The sequence below is a fragment of the Nicotiana attenuata genome, unplaced genomic scaffold (genome assembly GCF_001879085.1).
Source record: "Nicotiana attenuata strain UT unplaced genomic scaffold, NIATTr2, whole genome shotgun sequence".
NCBI classification, from domain to species: domain Eukaryota; kingdom Viridiplantae; phylum Streptophyta; class Magnoliopsida; order Solanales; family Solanaceae; genus Nicotiana; species Nicotiana attenuata.
Genome location: NW_017670946.1, coordinates 293652 through 315635, shown reverse-complemented (window position 1 = coordinate 315635; position 21984 = coordinate 293652). Strand labels below are relative to the sequence as shown.

The following is a 21984-nucleotide window of genomic DNA, read 5'->3' as shown; positions in this document are numbered from 1 at the left end:
ATTGAAAATAGATAAAGAACAGCCTTCTCTCTACAATTGCTTGGGTACCATATCTACTTCAACAAAGACATAAGCTGGCTATTTTCATTTATAGCTCTCTTCCAAAATTTTGTTTGTCATTCCCATGGCTACTGTCGTCACTACCATCTTTCAAAATAAAAAATTCAGCATCCTCTTCAACATGAGAAGCTAAGAATCCTAAATTTGAGATAGATAACTGCAAAATTAAAGGAAAAAAACAGATGCACGCGATAGATGTAGTCGAAATTACTCACAAGGAAAAAAAGCTATATTAATTGAAAAATTTGCGATGATGACAAAATTTTATTAAATGTGAATGAAATCAAACAAATAAAAAAGGAGGCTAGAGAAGAAAATAGATTGGAACCTTGAGATTAATGAAAAATATTTATAGTCGAGAGAAAATCAGAAGTAATGATTTGAGAAAGAAAAAGAAAAGAAGGGATTTGGGGGTGGGGAGAGGAGGTGTTAGCTGGCAGAAGAGAGAGATAGAGGAAGGGTGGGGAAGATGAGGGAATTGCTGACACGTGACATTAAATAAATAATTAGACAGTATTTTTATTAGTAGACGCGCTTCTATCGTGGTGTTTTACACATACTGAGTCCTGGTCAAAGGAGGTGTGTATTAGACACACTTTTTAAAAGGTTGAGTGTGTAATATTATTTTCGCCCATAGAAAGTGTGTAACGGGGATTTGGTCCACAGTTCGGATGTCAACTTATGTATTTTGCCTAAATATTAAGACCTCCTTAACTTTTTTTTGTCTTCCCTTAAATACGTTTTTCTCAAAGAAAGCACAAATTACCAACATGGACATTTCTAGATAGACCAATAATGAAATTCAAAGGTGGACCACAAAATAAGACCTATGATAGATCCTCCCAATGATTCACCTTAGGACTTTGTCCATGACCAATCATGATTACGTGTCTCCTAATTTATACTTCCTCCACATGTTTTTGCTCCCTTGACCTTTCCCCAATAAAAACCTTGACCATCCCTCTCTATTTTTTCAATTTTCAACTTTTCTTTCTGGAAAAATTAACCCAATTTTCTTCAAAAGTAAACGTTTTAACTTTAACCACTCCTATTTATCAGTTCTGTACAATTAGTTGGTGTTTGGTTTCTAGACAGTTTTGAAAATTAAACTAAAAGGACGGTGAGTATAAAAACCACCTAGCTAATTGATCTTGGAATTGGAATTGGTTTTGGTTTCTATTTTTTGAAAATTAATTTTGGTCTCCACAGTTCCGAACGAAATTTGTTTTCGCTCACCAATTGCATGGAATTTTGATCACGTTCAACTCTAGTCCTAAAAAGGATAAGCAGTCACGGTAAATATAATCCGGTTTAAGAGTCCGGAGTAAATCCACAGAGAACTTATATGGATTAGCTACAACTGTTCAGTATTGCTAAAAAATACAAGTTTAAATAATTTCCTAGTTATAAAGATTATAATTTTTATTTTAAATTAATTAATTAACAAATACTAAAAGCAGTAAAATTATTAACTAACAAGACTAAGTGTTGGAGACAAGATTATGGAGGTCTAGACTTATGATTTTTCCAATTGTCGGAATCCTTCCCCCTACGTCTTCAATAATTTCGCCTAAGTATTCGCTACCGATCGCGAGTACTTTGGGTGTCGTAGCTCTCTCTCGAACAACTACCACAATTTACTAGACGTATTCTCTCAAACTATGCTAGCTGACACTAATTCACCGCTCACTACGATCGCACCATGGTTTCGTTATCTCTAATCCCGACTTTAAACCCTCCATATTGATCTCTCACATACGTTAGGAGTGATGTTGTTCAACAACTACCTACATATATACCCTCTCTCAAGCAATTCATACTAAATAAACACAGTCAATTGATGGTTATTTAATCAACAGCAGTAAACACATAATTGAACAAGTAGAGAAATCTAACGGTTCAATTATATAAAAACATAACGAGAATTTATCTTACAAAAGGTTCCATCAAAACCCTAGATAACAAATTAGCTATTCCTAATAGTATGCAAAACTACAATACTAGAATTCATAGCCATAATGAAAATAGGAAGAAGGAAATGAAAAACTCGTAGAAGAATTCTCCGCCTTGCTCTTAGCATGTTCTTGCCTCCTTGGTCGAATCCCCTCCCTAATGATGTCTTTATAGGATGGGGCCGAAGTTTACACGTCCAAAAATAGTAAGGAAATAAAATTGGCTCAGATAGCATCATCGGCGTGAGGCACTGTCAGGGGCACCAACATTTGTACGCGAGGCACTGTCTATGGCACCAAAGTTTCTGTGTGAGGCACTGTCTGGGGTGCCAATGACAACGCCCTGGACAAGGCCTTGCACTGTCTATGGCCATGACTTTTCATTGCCTTGCACGTCTTCTTTTATTGCTCCATTTTGCAGCTCTGAGATACCATTTCGTGCAACTTTTTTCCAATTCATGTCCAAGCATTCCTAAACGTTAAATAAGCTCTATTAAGCGCAATTGTTGCACAAATTAGCATCCAAACAACAAGCAAATAGGATAAATAACGTCAAAATATATGGAATTATCGTACGACATCAAATTTATATTCGCACAATCACTCTCCCTCATAAACACTATTTAAGGTAAGTTTAGTAAACAATAAAAATGTGTAGTTAATAATTCGTAATCTTTGACCATTGAAAGTATTTATGAAGTTTTAAGGCTTTAGTGGTTTTTCTTTTTTCAAAATAAAGCTTACAACAACATCCAAGTTTAAAACAATTCTTTTCAAAAATAATTCAAAACAAAGTCTTAACGAACCCCACCAACAAACACACACACATAAATCAAACACGCGTACTTATTAAAAAAAAAAAAGTCAAAACTAACATTAATTTTTCCCAAACCAATACCTGAGACTAGGGGTGTACAAACCGAACCGGAAAATCGCACCAAACCGAAAAGTCAAACCAAACCGATTAAAAAACCCGACTAGGTTTGGTTTGATTTGGTTTGGTATTGAGTAAAAAAATCCGAACCAAACCGACATATAAATATATAATTTTTATATATATTTTTAAGATTTTATATAGAATTTTCTTTAAAAAATGTCTAGAAATATTTGGGATTCTCTTGCGGGATATAATATTTAATAGTATATGAAGTGCTCCATATTTATTAACCTTAAATAATGAGCTGTATGATCACTTTCTCATCAAGTATTACTGAAATGCGTCAATCTCTTTATTCTTCCATATTCATATCATATGTTAAGATCTATTAAATTGTTACATCTTTTTGGATGTGAAGTGATCATTATTATTTAGGTATCATATTGATTTTTATGTTTAATTACTAAATTCGGTTAACCTTGAAAGTGTGCATCAACGAAACATTATTGTCAGACGACTAAAAAAGTAACTATTATATGTTACTAAGAAAATATTCTCATAAGAATATTTTAATAGATAATATATATGTGTCAATTTATATTTTTACTAAACATATATTTACTTATAAAAAATTTAACAAAGTAAGATTGAAATAATATTTAAGTAACAAAAAAACCCGAAAAACCCGAAAATTCCGACAAAACCGAATCAATCCAAATCGATATAGTTGATTTGGTTTGGTTTTAATAAAACCCGAACCAACCCGGTCCATGTACACCCCTACCTGAGACCGATCCTCCAAAATGGGGTAATTAACTTATGGAGTACTATAAGTTGCAGTTTTGCTGTACTTCACGTTGTCATCAAAAGAGCACGTCTCATTTTATTACTAAGAATGGTGATTCTCTTAGTCATTCGTGAAAATAGAGAAATACAATTTCATATATTCAACAAGAAAATATAATTATTTCATATGCACCAGGTAGCTTTTTTCTGGTTTCCTAGAATTTACGGCTGCAACATATTGGTGGTCCAACAATAAATAATTTAAGGAACTACTTCGGATTCTGTGAGTACTGTAGTAGCGCAAAAAGAAAACAAATACGCCATTCATTTCAATTTAGATGAAATAATTTGATTCGGCACGAAATTTAAGAAAAACGAATAAGACTTTTAAAATTTATGGTCTTGACAGCTTAAGGGTAAAAGCTTTGTGGAGCCATAATATTTGTAAAATTATAAAAGCTTCTCATTAAGGATAAAATAGATAAAATAAAAAATTGAAAACTAAATTATTTCTAAATTTAAAAATATATCTTTTATTATAAAAGAGACTAAAAAAAAAGTATTTCGTTGAGGGAGTAGGAGGCAGCAAGTGATGGTTGGAAAAGACACATCAAAGAGGTTGGGAGGAAGTAAGTCCACCTGAATGCTACATGGAAGTCTCGTTGTTCATAATTGTTAGAAACTTGGGCCAATGGGCGTGGATATCACATGATGTGTGACTCACTGGTCCCCTTAAAGTTAGGGCACCTTAGCTTCCATCACTTTTGCCTCCCTTCACTTCTCTCTCTCTCTCTCACACACGTTATCACAAAAGTGAATTAGGTCGAAATGATCCAATAAGAAAGAGATCACACATCAAACATATCATCACAAATTTTAATTTTTTTATGTGTAAAAAATTCATATCATCTAATACATTTAAATTTAATAAGTTTAGTTTTTAGAACTTTTTACATTAAATTTATTATACTGTTCAAATTGAATACTTATTGAGATTTTAATAGATTTTTAAATATAAATTCATACTTCATATCAAATGTTATGAGTTCAAACATTAAACTCATAGCCAAAAGGTTACATCCGCCCCTACATCTAACCTGTCCTATTTTGACCAAAATTTCAAGATTACGTTTGGACTTGAGTTGGTTGAATATTAAAAAAGTTAGTATAATAATTAAAATTAAATTAGAAAAGCGTATTTGTGTAGCATCTTTTCTTTTCTTGATTTATGTTAAATTATGCGAAAGATGAAGAATTGGAGTTTCTTTAAATTATCCTTTATTTATCGCCATTCCTTTCTTTATGTACACGGCTGTAGCAGGCAGGCAGTGCCCCCTCTCCCCTTTATTCATGTAGACACTTTTTCTATCAATTAACTAAGAGGTGGTTTGGTAGCCGGTTAGAAGAAAGGTTATTCATGTATAAGGGGTAACATAACTTATACCATGTTTAGTAGGCAATAGTTATTTTGTATATAATTCTGCATAACTAATACCATGTTTGGTTGACATTTTTCAATTATGCATAAATAATACATGTATAAGTTATGAGTCAATCTGTGTATTATTTTATGCGGGGTAGAAGATGGAATAACTAATACATGTATTAGTAATACATGGATAAAATACTGAAATGACAAATTTACCCCTATCACTTTACACATAAGGTTTCCTTATTTCTCTGCCAACCCGTCAACAGGTTTCACTTGCTTTCACTTGCCAACTATATACCTTGTCTTCTCTCATTTTTAAAGAACAAACTAGCAAAAGCAAACTGGAGAAGCCACTAGAAAATGGAAATACCAAAACTAAGAAGTTAAAATCAAATATGTCTAAACTTCACATAGTTCAGTAGTATGACGAAGAAGTGAAAGTAACACCCAAAGTTCCTAACTAAATTATTTCCTACATAAATGGAAAGAGAGAAAAAACAATGCAAAAGAAGGTCAGGGGTATAGTTGTAAACAAGCATTTTACTTTAAAATTTATATAATTTATATCAATTTCTAATACAACAAACCAAATATTTAAAAGAATAATCTCTGCATAACTAATACCTGCATAACTAATCCTTGCATTACTTATCCCTGCATAACTAATACATGTATAACTAATACCTGCATAACTCTAACCGGCAACCAAACGACCCCTAACAAAACTAGAGACAGATACACGTGAGCTGACCCCCACCTAGATACCAACCTTTTTTTCTCTTTCCCCACCTTACACATCATCTCATCATCATTAAACACCTCCAACTGAATTATCATTATCTTTCTCTTTTTGTTTGCTAAAAAGATTTTAAAAGATTTGGTATGCTATCCTTTTCCAACTATTCCCTTCTCTTTTTAATTTTCTCTCTATACATGATGGATAATGCTTCAAGCATGCATCTGTCTAATCATTTATTATCAAGTGGTGCACAACATCATAATATATTCAAAGAATACATTATCATCTTCATCTTCATCTTCTATGTCCAGAATTTTTCAGTCCGTCCAGATTTAATTCCTTTCTGATAATTATACGAATATGTAATTCACCCAAATATCGTTTGCGATAATACCCGAATAATCTTCTCATCACATTTTTGGCCTTTTTGCCTTTGGGAGCTCCTTTGCCCGAATCATGAGACACCAATAATTGAGAAGATAGGAGAAAAAGAAGAAATGTACACGAGTGAAAATTAAAAATGAAGAAAGAAATAAAACGAAGAAAAGTTCAACAGATCTAATATAAATAATAATCCATCCATATGTATTATATTCCTTAACTATTTACAGACTTATAATATGATCATAAGAAACAAATTAAAATGATTGATTAGTGACCTTAATTCTAACTCTACACATACAACTGCACTAGTCAGTTGATTTCATACAAGGCCTTAACCAAAAAAAGTGGCGGCTTTGGGAGATATTCTAAAGATGATATTGATATCATATACTATTAGAGAGTATATTATTTATATATGCCCTCTACTTAACAAGCTGCTGATGGATTGGTGAAGGAATTGTAGAAGTGAGGCTTCTGAGCCAAAGTGAATGGATTCTTCGATGGATTTTCTCCGACGCCGCCGATCCTCTCGCAAGAAGGACACATGGTTAACGTGGCCGCCGGCAGCTGCATGTACAAAGGTTGCGCTATTTTTACAGCCTTCAGTTCTTGCAATTCCTTGTGAAGCCTCCTGTTTTCCTCTGTTAGCGTCTCGCAACATTTTTTCAGGAACTCACAGTCTACCTCTGTTTGCTTCAGCTTTGTTCTGTAAAAAGAAACGATTCCATCAATTTTATGTTTCCTTATTTTCTAATAGAAAAATGTTTTTTTTTTAAATAAAAAAAATCGTTAGTCCTAGCTACCTGGCTCTTCTGTTCTGGAACCAGACTTCAACCTGACGAGGCCTTAGATTCAGATCCCTGGCTAAGTCCTGTTTTTGCTTCTGCATAATTAGAAATTAGTTGTGAGATAGCGTACCAGTGCGTACAGAAATGGATCTATATTATATGTTACGTGTGCGTATACCCATCAAAAGAAATTAAGAAAATATATATATACGGGGGGATAATAAAGAAAAGTAGAAGAAGGAGAGCTTACAGGATTGAGAGTGCTGTGTTGCTTGAAGCTTTCCTCTAAAAGAGCAGATTGTGCTTTACTGAGCCTAAGTTTCTTCCTAGCGTTAGAACCATCATCATCTTCATCGCTAACTCTGGAGGAAAGTCTCTCTACCTCAGTCGTTGTCTCTTCACTACCAGCGTCTCTCTCCCTTTTCACGCTAGCATTAGAGTAGGAGGAAGCTGCACTGTCTTGTCGATACAAATCGGCCGATTGATGATCATTCTTAACCTTCTTAGCTGCCTGCTGCTGTTCATTATAGGTAGGATCACCGGAAAGGCTTAACGTTAGTGACGGTTCAAAGCCAAGAGACGGCCCTTTGCCGGCCAGTAGTATTTTTGTTGATTTCTGATCAACCCTTGTGGAAAAGCCTAATCCTAAAACCAGGCCTGTGTTAGAAATATCATCAAAACTACCCATCTATGTGTGAAAAGAAGACCAGTGAGGAGGAATGTTGAATTGAAAAGAAAAAGAAACAAGTGTTAACTTTAGTTTTTCTTGTGAGGAATGGTGGAAAAGAGAGGAGGAGTTGTGGGATATATATTGTAAGAGACTTGGGGCTACCGAATTAGGCGTAGCGCTTGGGTTTGTTGAAAGGGAAACTGAGGAATAAGACTTTTGTGTCTGTGTTCTGGGGTGGGGTGTGTGGTAAATGGGTGGGTGGGTCTTCTATCTATCTATCTATGATTAATAATCAAAGCAGTGAATAAGTAGTGTGTAGGAATTATTAAAAGTCCATTTTTTTCTCTCCTCATAGGTTGACCATTTGAACCCCCACTACCGTAAGTGTTATCTCTCTCCATTATAATACTAACCAAAAAGCGAGGAAACTAACCCACTCTCCCCAACAATTTAACCAAACAAGGATACGCTCTCTCTCATTACTTGAACTTTTGGAATACCAAAAGAATAAATGCATAGAATGAATTACGTGGATTCACATGGAAATGGAGAATCATTCGTCTTCCCTTTGCCACCCATCACCATACCAATATTGCACTGCTGTTTATCACAAACACTGGCTTTATTCTCTTTCTTACGATTCATTGGCGTTTCTATCATATTTATTTACTTTTTTTTTTTTTACTTTATCCACTATTTACTTATACCATCATATTTCTGATTAATAATACATGTATCAATCATGAACCAACTTGTGTGTCAGCAACCATGAGGCACCCATCACTAATGTTACTAATTAGGTATAGCCCCATAACCGTGTTAAATGTTAATCATAATTCACCTAAGTAGTACTATTTTCTTTGAATTTTTATTGGAATATATATTTAAGTGTATACAGTTTAGAAGTTAGTAAGATATGGGGACCGAATTGTACATGTTAGAAGTTAGAGTGTGTGAGAGTTATTTTAGTTACTTAGTAACTAATTGTTAGTTAGAGGTGTATATAGTCAGTAGTCTTGTACTCAATTAGCTCATTGAGCTATTCTTCAATTCCAGTGATTTGTTCTCCAAGCTTCCTCTGCTAACATGGTATCAGAGCAGGACTCGTCCCGATTTTCCGATGTTGGGCCCCCATAATTGTCCACGCTCCAGATGTCCAGTCCTGGGCATGAGAAGGGGTGTTGAGTCCCACATCGACAATGAAGGGGATGGGTGGTCTCCTTATATGGTCTTGAGCAATCCTCACTTCTTGAGCTAGCTTTTGGGGTTGAGTCAGGCCCAAGGTCCATTTAGCATGGTATCAGAGTTGTGGAGAACGATTCATGGTTGCAAAGGCTCAATTTAGTAAAATCGTTTCCTTACATCTCCTAAATTGAAGTTCATAATTGTGTTCTTCATTTCCCAGAAGATTGATCAAATTTTCTGTAAAATTAGGTCGATTTTATTACTGTTTTTATTTGATTGTGCGATTTAATTGAGTTTGAGGTCACGCGTCAATGGCGGAGAAGACGAAGACCGATTACACTCATCATTTTTTCCTGCAACCATCCGACACCCCAGGACTGGTATTGATTCCAATTCAACTCACAGGATCTAGAATTACGGCCTGTGGAGTAGATCTATGCGCCTTGCTCTAAAAGCAAAGCGTAAGTTAGGGTTCATTACTGGAACATGCATTAAAGCTTCATTTGAAGATGATCTACATGAAGAATGGGAGACATGCAATGCAATAGTGCATTCGTGGATTATTAACTCAGTGTCGAAGGATCTACTGAGTGGAACGATTTATGCGTCAGATGCACATGCAGTGTAGGAAGATCTTAAGGAGCGATTTGATAAGGTGAATCAAATGAGGATCTTTCAATTGCACAGAGGAATTTTGAGGTTATCACAAGGATCTGACTCTATTGCTGTGTACTTTACAAAGCTGAAGGAGCTATGGGCTAAATATGATGTGCTTGTACTTTCTCCGAACTGTGGATGTGTGAAATCAAAGGAATATGTTGCACATTTGCATCAACAGAGGCTGATGCAATTTTTTGGACGGTTTGAATGATACTTATGACCAAGCTCGAAGACAGATTTTGATGAAACACACTCAACCAAGCATATGCTATGATCTCACAAGATGAAAGCCAACAGTCTATGGGTGGTAGTGCAATGGCAGAAAAGGTGGATCCTATGGCAATGCAAGTTGGAAGAGGTCAAGGTTTTCGAGGAAAGAAACAATTCCTACAGTGTGAGCTTTGCCATATGAAGGGCCACAATATGGAGAATTGTTTCAAAATCATTGGTTACCCTAAAGATTTCAAAGGGCAGAAGAATTATCAGACTAGAGAATATAGGACTAAAGGACCTTTCACTACAGTCAACAATGTGGAAGGACCAGCAACCTCCAATTCACAGGGAGCAGCATAGCATAAATGAGATTACTTCTTTACTGAAGCACAGTACCAACAGATACTTCATTTGCTCAATAAGGATTGAAATGTTGATAATCAGACACAAGCAAACATGACATGTAATATTGTATCTCTTGCCTCAAGTGTCTATAATGACAATTAGATAGTCGATTCAGGGGCCACACATCACATAGCATCTTCACTAGAATTACTATATGATGTCAAGAAGGTAGATAGTTGTAAAAGGGAAAAGGTAAGATTACCAAATGGAGACAGTACTGATGTTACACATATTGGTAGTACGCAGATTTCAGCAGATACTAAACTGGAAAATGTGTTGTATGTTCCTGACTTTAAGTTTAACTTAATTTCAATTTCAAAGTTAACCAGGGACTTACAATGTGGTGCTCTATTCCTGCCAAAAATATGTGTCTTTCAAGACCTTTACAGTGGCAGGGTAATGGGGATTGGTAAGGAAACAGGTGGCCTTTATCTAATAAGAGGAAGAAGAATAGAACACATAGTTGCTCATATCAGTTCAGTGGAGAAGAACAAAGATACAGGAGAACTTTGGCACAGGAGATTAGGACATCTTTCATTGCCACTAATGGAGCATGTTTCTTTTTTGCATAATAAAGTAGACAGTGCAATACACAATAAATGTTCTGTATGTCCATTGGTTAAGCAATATAGGTTAAACTTCCCTATCAGTGAGCACTTAAGTACTAAACCTCTTCAGCTTGTTCACATGGATGTATGGGGACCTTATAAGGTAGCTACACATGATAATAAGCATCAATTTCTTATAGTTGTTAATGATTACACTAGAGCAATCTGGATTTTTCTCATGTAATTGAAAAGTGAAACAATCATATTTCTAAAACAGTTCTTTTGCATGGTACAGAATCAATTTGGTGTTTGTGTTAAGACAGTTAGGACAGACAATGGTAAAGATTTCTTTAACATCAGTGGAATGTTTTCTTGCAAAATCATAAAGTAATTCACCAAAGTAGTTGTGTGCACACCCCACAACAAAATGGAGTGGCTAAAAAAAAACATAGACACATCTTAGACACTGCAAGAGCACTGAAGTTTCAGGCTGGAATACCAAGCAAGTTTTGGGGGGAATGTGAGCAAACAACTGTTTATCTTATAAACAGACTTCCTACTAGAGTACTAGGTGGTAAGAGCCCTTTTGAGTTGCTACATGGCAGACAACCCTCACTAACACATCTGAGAACTTTTGGATGTTTGTGTTATGCTGCAAATGTGGTGAAGGAGGACAAATTTCGACCTAGAGCTAGGAATGTTGTTCTAATGGGGTATTCCACTACTCAAAAGGGATATAGAATGTTTGACAGAAAGGCTAACTCTTTCTTTGTAAGCAAGGATGTCATATTTAGGGAATCAACATTTCCTTTTCTCATCTTACAACACCAACAATATGTTCCTACTAATCAATTCCCAAGTCACATAGATGATGCCTTTGAAACAATGCAAAGGGAAGAGATGATCACCATGGATCCAGACCTCGCATATTCAACAAGCAAGGAATTCAATCAAACAGGTTAAGACGCAGATACAACACATGATGCAGATGACAATAGTGGTGATGTAGCAGAATAAGCAGATACCACAGATGTAGCTGATCATGCAGATACACTAGGAAATGTAGATTCACAGATGTCAACTGAATTGGCCCCAGCTGAACTTCCCATAGCACCTACTGCTCCTACTTCCACTGCTCTCCCTAGACAGTCAACTAGAACAAAGAACACTCCTATTTGGATGCAAGATTATCTAGTTGGTGGAAAGAAGAATTCTCAGTGTCCTTATCCAATATCAAATTTCCTTTCTTATGACAATGTCACACAGAATTACAAGGATTACATCATGGCTTTCTCAACAATCACAGAACCACACAGTTTCAGGGAAGCAGTGAAAGATGATAGATGGATACAAGCCATGAAAAAGGATATTGGAGCTCTAGAGAACAATAAGACCTGGGTGGTGGTGGACCTGCCACCTGGAAAATCCTCTATAGGATCAAAATGGGTCTACAAAATCAAGTACAAAGCTAATGGAGAGGTGGAGAGTTTTAAGGCTCGACTTGTTGCCAAAGGATATAACCAACAAGAAGGCCTAGACTACCATGAGACTTTCTCACCAGTTGCAAAAATGGTGACAGTTCGATCAGTCATAGCATTAGCTGCTTCCAAAGACTGGTCCCTCTATCAAATGGAAGTCTTCAATGCTTTCCTACAAGGAGACCTAGAGGAGGAAGTTTACATGGACTTGCCACAAGGTTTTCAAAGACAGAGGGAGAACAAGGTTTGTAGGCTGTGGAAGTCCCTATATGAACTTAAACAAGCATCAAGGCAGTGGAATCTTAAGCTCACAGAAGCTTTACTCAGTGCAGGCTTCAGACAGAGTGCCTATGACTACTCCTTATTCATTAAGAGGTCTGGAAATGAGATAGTGATTATCCTATTCTATGTGGATGACCTATTGCTAACAGGAAGCAGCATAGAACTCATTAATGAAGCCAAGTCAGTATTGCATCAGAAGTTTAAGGTGAAGCATTTAGGTGAGTTAAGATATTTTCTGGGGATTTGTCATCGGGGACATTTAGAGTAATTAGACTGATCCATCTAGGGGCGATAATATACTTTCATAACCGTATTTTATAGCATCCCAATATGACATGGGTATTTTAATCCCGTGCAATTCATGAAATCCTCCTTAAGTCATTACTCAATCGAAGGCCCAACATCACCCTTTATCTATCACAATTACACCCTTATTCTACTACCAGAGCAGCATTCCATCTTTTCTAAATGCTATTAGTCTTATATTCCTTTGAGTTCATTCAGGCTATACTTAACTCTCTATAACTTAGAGGAATCATCAGCTCTCTTGTTTTCATGGGCTTAATCCCGAGGACTTATCTATTCTCGTCACCTTTTCACTCACCTTTTCTCATTCGTACTCATGTCTTCCTAAAACCTTGTCGCTCTACCATACTTTAGCTTGCGACCTACATATATCCATTTATACTACTCACAGCCTTTCTTCAACTTGCTTGCACCATAGATTTTCTTATGTTATTCTGGAACATCAAGCGAGACATTACATTGTCTCTAACTCTTCTTTACTCACTTGGCTAGATCTCTCGGTACCTAGAAACCATAGGCTGGAAGAAATGCCACTAACGATGTCGCTATCATTCCTGGATACAGAATCCCCTGCGCTTATAGCCGTCTATCCGATGTATGAACTGTTCACAACCTTCTGAATTTGAGTATTTCGCACGTTGTTTACATTTACCTTAAAATATCGCTTCATATCTTCTATTTCTTTCACGACCTCCCTTCCACATAGGTATAATTCATATTCATAACTTGAAGCTCTATTATAATACTTTCACCTCTGGTGCATACACTATCCGGTGGGAGCTTCAAACTGACTCCTTATGAGGCTAGTGCTCTTCTGACTGGCTTTATTTTAAAGCCGTTATCGAATATGGCTAATGTATTATCTCTCTTGTACCTCTAATATTTAAGAGTGATCCTGCATTGTTCTCAATCACGAGGTCTATAATTTTCTGGGTCCAATAATCAGACTCCTGATTTACTTAGTTGGTGTAACTCTTCAGTTTCATCTTTCCTCTGATGAACCTTTATGTAGGCTTAAACTATCTTCTGATATGCAGCTCATGGTATTGGTTAATACTTTAGTCTTTCATGGATGCTATGGAATATCCAGGATACAATCTTCTAACAATTTAATCTTTTGTCTATGACCTGGACTCTATTCTTTCTTTTAACTTATACCGGAGTCTTCTACGGCTGTATGATTGTCAACATATATGTATACTCTGAAATCGCAAGTGCGTTCATAACATAACTGACTCTGGATCATTGATCGAATAATTTCTTTCGTTCCTTCTCAACTTTCTGCCTCCTTGTTGCGTGCATACTTAGCTTATCTTAGTTCCCACGCATGGCGGAATTTTTGTGCAACTCATATGATCTCGAATATTATCTTTGACTTTCCTTCCCCTTCGTTAGCCACGGTAGGTGACACTTTCTTATAGAGTGCATACAATGTTGTAGTGGGACTGTTTTTACATGACCATTTTTTTCTCTTTCGAGTTACCATGTTTAGGTTGAAGCCTTCTTCCTTATTTCCTCAGTTAGTCTTTCGTTAAAGTACTTAGGGAAGACCTTCTGACTCTTGTAAAGCTGCGAGCTTATTACAACGTATACCAGATGGAATTCTTGATATTCGTACTTACCTATAAGTATCCGTAGTTCTTACCTCCATGGCCTTGTGCTTGTAAGGTTGCTTCTGAACTGATATTTTGACTGTCTTCTTAGTGGCACTTTCTTTTATTTCCGTAACATTCATACGATACCTTTAACTACCCCAACTCCTATCTGAATATTTCTCAAGGGTCCTGATGTCATATCGGCAAGACTGAATTCTCCATGTTGGGGTTCACTATATTTATCTTGCACGATCTGTTGATTTGTTTGTATCCTCTTGTCTAGCCATAACTAGGCTCTTCCTGAATCAATTGCTAACTATTCGTTGGTCCGTCCTCATATTAATATTGTCGTGTAATCTTTCTTGGGTTATTTTATTTGTCCTAACTTACAGCTCACATTGGCTCCTTATCTATCAATAACATCCCGGGAAGGAACCCTTACTTCCTCTCCTTGACGTCGTTCATAACCGTAGCATATCTGTAGGTTTTGAATAAGTGAAATTTCATTCCTTTCTCATTTTTATCGCATTCCTCCTTTACCATTCCATAATTACTAGAACTACTTAATTCTAACTTAATGCCACATCACCCTATATTCCCCCCTTTATGGGAGTACTGAGATATAGCGCTACGACGATCTACCTATAGATGTTTTACCTCTTCATCTTTATCGTCTTTTCACATCATTGATGATCCTTACTCGCCTTGCGGTAATTCTTCTGCACCGAGGATGACGAAATTCCTTACTCACAAGGGTGACAATTAGTGTAACTGGCACACACAGTCCCTTAAGCTTAACTTTGCTTGCATTGCTTGCTTTAGGGAAGCGTCTTCCTGAATGATCATTCTCTGAATTTCTCATGAATCTCTTCTGTTGTTCATTCTATTATCGCCGGAATGCAATCTGAAATTCTCATGATGTCGACCATTATCAAATCACTCAGTCCCTAATCCATGTTTAGTTTATCTTGTTTTCCAGCCCATACTGATTTCTATTACTCTGGAGGTCTAGCTTTTCTTTCTGGTAGTCGCGTTGGAGTCACGAACTTATTTCTCGAAATGAGGATATGACTTTATGACCTAACTCTTTTGTTGCCTCTTATCTTTTCCTTCACTTGACTATAAACTCTGTAATATTGTCATCTTTTGACCTACCGTTGTCATCCATGTATCACATCTTACTCTTAATTCTTCATTATCTCTCTTCTTATTTCCTGATAACATTTCTGTCTATCACTTTATTCTGAAAACTTCAACAAGATATTCTTTTGCTTTTAGCTCCCCTTTGCTCCATCCACTGGCTCTTCGGGCTGCCTAGCATTATCTTTCTACTAGGGATGGGAGCCATACTAAGATAATATTTATTCCTTCAGGCTTCCAGTGCCCATCTTTGTAGTACTCATATCTAGCTATAGTATTTTAGGGTGCATTATCTCGGTGTCTCACAAGGAGATCTATTAGCATATTTGCACTATCCTTCGGAAAGTCAACTAACGCAAACAATCCATTCACTATTTTGGGTTACTCTATCCCCAGCCGGATCCTGCTATCCTGTCCTTCTCTTATACTACTTCTCTTAACTTCCAAAGGATATAAATGAGATCGGTGTGGCCATTTGTACGTACCTCTGTTACAACTGAAGGTAACTCAAAATGCTTATATCTCCCTTCCTGAATGGTAAATAATAATAATCTTTATTAACTAGGTACCTCATACCCTTCTTCACCTTGCTTCTTTTACTTGCTGAAACTTGTGTCTACCTTCCGATTCTGTTATTCCTTTTTACTGTAAGAGTGGATAAGTATTCTTGCCTTAAAACTCCTTATCAAGAACCTTATACCTTTTAGTACACGCATGGTCTACTGAAAGACCTCACATTTACTCATCATAAGCATGATGCAAAATCGAGTTCCTCTGACTCAATACTTTCACAGCTATATCTCTTACCGACAGCTTTCTGAATGTAGGCATCGTTGTATTACGAATAAGATAGAGTTTAGGAAATTGAGTTCTTACAACTGAGCTCTACCACACGATCTAGAGTAAGAAGAAAGAGTGATAGTCCTACATGACCTGTAGTCTCCTGCTTATGAGTGTGGTGCACGACATACCCATAAACAAGACTCTACTAGACACGACTTGTAGACTCCCTAGGACAAAACTGCTCTGGTACCACTTTTGTCACGACCCAAACCTATGGGCCGCAACGAGCACTCGGTACCTTACTCAACCGAGTACCAACATAACTTATCTTTCTTATTGTACTTTCCTTGGCAAATAGGCCAAATGGGCCGTCATGAGCTAACCAAAATAAACATAGAGGAATACTGAATATAGGACGACCCAACCTGATATAAAAACTTATACATGTGATATACGGACCTATAAGGCCAACACGATCATTTGTAAACTCAAAACATAGGCCCGCAAGGCCATGCAAGTATTCGTATACATGACATCTGTCTAGAAGCCTTTAAGAGTACACACTTAACATAAAGATCGGGACAGGGCCCCGCCATACCAAACAATACGCATCTATATCATACTGACCAAACAAGCAACTCCGAAGCGAATGGAGAGCACCAACATCTTCCTCTGAGCTGATAGCCTACTTGGAGGACTCTCGACCTGTCTATCGGGACCTGCGGGCATGAAACACAGCGTCCCCAGGAAAAAGGGACGTCAGTACGAATAATGTACCGAGTATGTAAGGCACATAAATAAGTACATAACAGACATGGAAGAAATATAGAGTAAATGACTCAACCTGTAAGTCTGGATAACTCTTTAAATCATGAAATAATTGCAGTGTCATGCATATGCGTATGAATATCATGTCGTGCATAGGTATATGTTTCATAACATCATCAGGCCTCTGAGGGCATCCCATCATATCATCTCGGCCACTTTGGCAAAATCATCAACGTATACCAGCTGACCAAGTGGTGGTGCGTATATAACACCGTAACCTTTTCCCCTATCGCATATACATATATACGCGTATATAACGCCATCTGGTCATGGGTCAATGTGCATGTATAAATGCATGAAATGCATATGAAATACGTTAATAAAATCTCTAGGTATGTCATAAGACCATTATGCCTCTGATTAATACCATGAAATAAACTTTACCAACTTACGTATTTTTGAGACCCACGAACATATGATAGAATAATATGACACATGGGGAATCAAGAACATAAGCATCTCTAGTATTTCTATTAATAGAGTCATTTATGGAAATTGTGCATTTGCTCGTTTCGTTTGTGCCAAAAGAAAAGAAGGGATAGCCTTAACATACCTGGAGTATGGAAAAATCCGTATAATATTCGTGGAAAAGGTTGCATTGTACTCCCTTAGAATCGCAAAATCTCACGTTGCTAATGTGCTAATAATTCTCGTTGGAATTATTTGGTGTAGGAATTGGTTGAAGAATCACGTTGCTAATGTTTTGTAGGGATTTCCACGAAATTGGTAACAAAGTCACTTTGCTAATCTCCAAACCTCACGTCTGATGTAGTGTTTGAGAATGAAAAATGTTGCTTTTTATTTAAAATCCTAGAATTTAGGTGTCTTGAAATTGTTATGTTAGGTTGCCACCTAATGTAATGACTTAAAGAGTCATACATATGATTTAAGGGGTGCTGCCACATGAATGCCCCCTCACTTATCGAATTATCCATCCCTTTTTCTTAATTAATTCATTAATTCCCCCACTAGTCCAATAATTAACGAATTATCCACATAATTAAGAATTATCTCAAATTACATAAAATACTACTCACTTTTAATACACTTTATACACCTTACTATCATAGCCATATGGTACCTTGTATGTCAGTAGTCCATAAATATCGGGTATTTTAGCTCGGGCCGTATTTTATTCCAAAATGTCAAACTTCGACGAAATTCATTTCCTTCGATTCTCTTACCCTCTAACCTTCACGAATTTATTTATCACTTGTTTGAAATAGCATAATACTTATAATCTCGAAATAATCTCATTCCCCAGCTTACGACGCAACTTTAACGTACGAAAATGCGGAATGTAACATCTCATTTTCGAGCTTTCATCAATTCACTTATGGCGTACTTCCACGTACGAAAACATAAGGCGTAACAGGATTGAAATTTTGGGGTTTCAGATTGGAATTCTTCTTAATTGGAGGAAATACACTCTAGAACTCATTTCAAAGATGGGCATAAGTGGAGCTAAACCTGCTGTTACACCTCTAGAACTCAATCAGAAGCTGACTTCACTTGAGTCAGCCAAGGGGTTTGGCAGTCAAAGCCTTGATCCTTTGATAGATGCCACAAGTTACGGAAATTGATTGGAAAACTCTTGTATCTTACAGTCACTAGACTAGACATTAACTATGCAGTACAAGTCTTGAGCCAATTCATGCAAACTCCCAAAAGATCTCACATGAATGCTGCTACTCGTGTGGTGAGATGCCTAAAATAGGAGCCAGGCATGGGAGTAATCATGAGAAGACAACAAGCTGATGTCTTGGTTGGATTCTGTGACATAGACTGGGCAGCATGCCCAATGAGTAGAAGATCAGTCAGTGGTTACCTTGTTAAGTTTGGGGATTCTTTAATTTCTTGGAGGTCGAAGAAGCAACACACAGTCTCTCGAAGCAGTGCTGAAGCTGAATACAGGAGTATGGCATCTACAGTAGCTGAGATAGTGTGGTTGAGAGGACTGTTTGCAGAAATAGGGACCCCAGTCCATCAACCAGTTATCCTATTCTCAGATAGTAAGGCAGTAATTCAAATATCTACTAACCATCTTTCATGAACAAACAAAGCATATTGAAAGAGATTGTCATTTCATCAGGGAGAAACTTAAACAAGGGATGCTACAAACACAATATGTATATACACGAAATCAACAAGCAGACATAGTCACTAAAGGATTGGCATCACCCCAACATCAGTTTCTACTTAGCGAGCTTGGTGTGTTAAACATTTTACATCCTTCAGCTTGAAGGGGGGAGGGGGGGTAGGAGGGGGGGTATTGAAATATGTAGTTAAGTGTATAGAGTTTAGGAGTTAGTAAGATATGGGGACCTAATTGTACATGTTAGAAGTTAGAGTGTGTTAGAGTTATTTTAGTTACTTAGTAACTAATTATTAGTTAGAGGTGTATATAGTCGGTAGTCTTGTACTCAATTAGCTCATTGAGCTATTCTTCAATTCTAGTGATTTCTTCTCCAAGCTTCCTCTGCTAACAATTTTTCCATCTTGTATACCTGATATATAAACTGGGGGTACAGCTTCTCCAAGATATATATTTTCCTAGAAGTCCTTTAAGAACTCTTATGTTATTTAATTACCAACACTAAGAAATCATATTTTCAGTACTAAACTACTCCTATTAATTATTCAAGAACTAGATACCGTCCTAGGTACACAATGTAAGTGTAGCTGAAAAAATATGCTCGTCTATTTAATTAACCGACAAAAAAAACCCTTAATGTGTTTAGCAGACCGAATCGATAAATCATGTTTTTGCTTTGCTTTATTAACCAGGAAACTAATAAGAATAGAATATTTACGTGTGTTTTGCAGGTGGATATATAGTGATGAGGTAATTGGTTTGAAGATGAGATAGAGATGTTCCCTATGTGTAGTGTAAGGCATGATGTTTTGTTTGGTGTGAGAGGAAAGAGGCAAGGCACAAGGGAAGAAAAGTAGGTAGAAGACACTATAGGGAGTTTCATAAGTGTAATAATGCCTGCCAGAATATGATTCATCAACTAGAATCCGGATCTTTGCTTAACTAGAAAGTTGACGTACTGTGTTGCCTTTAGGGGTATAGAAATGAAACCGACAAATTGCAACAACCCAATAATTTGAGAAAAAATCTCGACTATGATTTGGTTTGATTTGATTTGGTGTTGGAAAAAAAAAACCCGACCATATTTGGTTTGGTTTGGTTTGGTTTGGTTTTAACTAAAAAAAGTAAAATCGAAACCAAATCAACCCGACATTATATGTATAGAAATTTTAAATATATTTAATACATAAAAATATTTATTGTATTGTAGTTTATAAATATTTCTTAAGTTTTTTTCATAGTTTTATCTTTTCACTTACTATTTCAAGTTTGGACTTATAATTTTTGGATGTTCCAATAAGTTTTATAGTTCATAAATGTTAGTAACTCAAATAAATCCTAAGCCAATATCAAATGAATACTAATGTTAATAAAAGACATTCAATTCAATTGTACTATGAATAGAAATAGTGTTGAATATCTATTTTTAAGTTTTTCTGTGGTTTAGATAGAATGCATAACTTATTTTTCTTTTAGTGTTTAGTCATGTAAATAATAGTATTTATTGGTCGTACTTATTTTAGCAACTTATTAGTAATTTTAGATTATATTTTTTTTTCTTCATTATGGCCTATTAATAATACTTATTTTATGCGACTTTATTATCTTTATTGTTCAATATTTAGTACAATGTCATGACTCATCTCATATTTATGTTATTTTATTAAAAACACCTTATATAATTCTATATAAGAACTATATTATGTTATATTACTAGGATTAAAGAAATATTTGGAGCACAAATTTTATATTTTGTGCTATGAAGACTTTATGGGAAAAAAAACCGAAAAAATCCGAGAAAAACCGAGATTGAAAAACCCGACTCTTATTGGTATTGGTTTGGTCTTTAGATTTAATAACCCGATACACTTGGTTTGGTTTGGTAATTAGAAAATCCGCACCAACCCGACCTATGTACACCCCTAGTTGCCTTATTGCAAATAATGTGTTTAATAGGTATATTTAGCGCGCATGTTGACTCAAGAATTGTGAAATAAGAAAAATGAAATTTTTTTCAAGGAAAAATAGTATTTGAAAATTGGAGTTGTTTGGACATAATACAATTTGAAGCTGTTTTTGAAGTGAAATTTTTGAAAAAATAGGTTTTTGGAGTTTTTAATTTCCGAAAAATTTCGAAATTAAACTTTAAGTGGGCATTTGGAATTGTAAAATTCCGAAAAAAGTGAAAATTCAAATGAAAATGGTATTTGAAAATTAGAGTTGTGTTTGGACATGAATATAATTTTGGGATGTTTTTGAATTTTTGTGAATGATCTGAAGTGAAAATTTTGAAAAATAGTTGTTTGAAGTTTTTCAAATTTTCGAAAAATTTTAAAATTTATTTTCAAGTGGAAATTGAAAAATTTAACCAAACACTGATTCTCGAAAAAAAGTGAAATTTTTTTTATGGCCAAACGGGCCTAACTGAATTTGAAATGGGATTTTTACATTCCTATGTCATATTTAAAACTTTATTACCCTAAATTTTCATGTTTAGTAAATTACCCTACCCACACAAGTTTTGTTTACAAAATATATACATTCCACCTTAAAAGGCTTTCAATCCATTATTAGTGCCTTCAATTAAGGGATTTAGTTACACCATTTTCCTTTTATTTTTCCTCCTCTTCTCTTTCCTCTTAAATCGAACACAAAACTGACAACTTTCGACCCCTTATTGAATTGAATTGCAGTAGGCACTAAAATTCTAATTCTTCTATCTCTAAGACCCCTTATTGTGCAGACTTTACTGTGTCTATCTTTTCCACCAAAAGTACG

General features: G+C 35.9%; 1 protein-coding gene across 1 annotated transcript; it reads right to left on the bottom strand.

The window, feature by feature from the left end:
- Window positions 1–6405: 6405 nt before the first annotated feature.
- Window positions 6406–7896, bottom strand: LOC109244698 (homeobox-leucine zipper protein HAT22-like). The gene is made up of 3 exons (XM_019411831.1): window positions 7269–7896; window positions 7034–7113; window positions 6406–6936 (listed from the first exon to the last, which is right to left on the bottom strand). Exons 1-3 carry the CDS (start codon window positions 7704–7706, stop codon window positions 6657–6659), a joined length of 798 nt encoding a protein of 265 aa, XP_019267376.1. The 5' UTR covers window positions 7707–7896; the 3' UTR covers window positions 6406–6656.
- Window positions 7897–21984: the final 14088 nt, after the last annotated feature.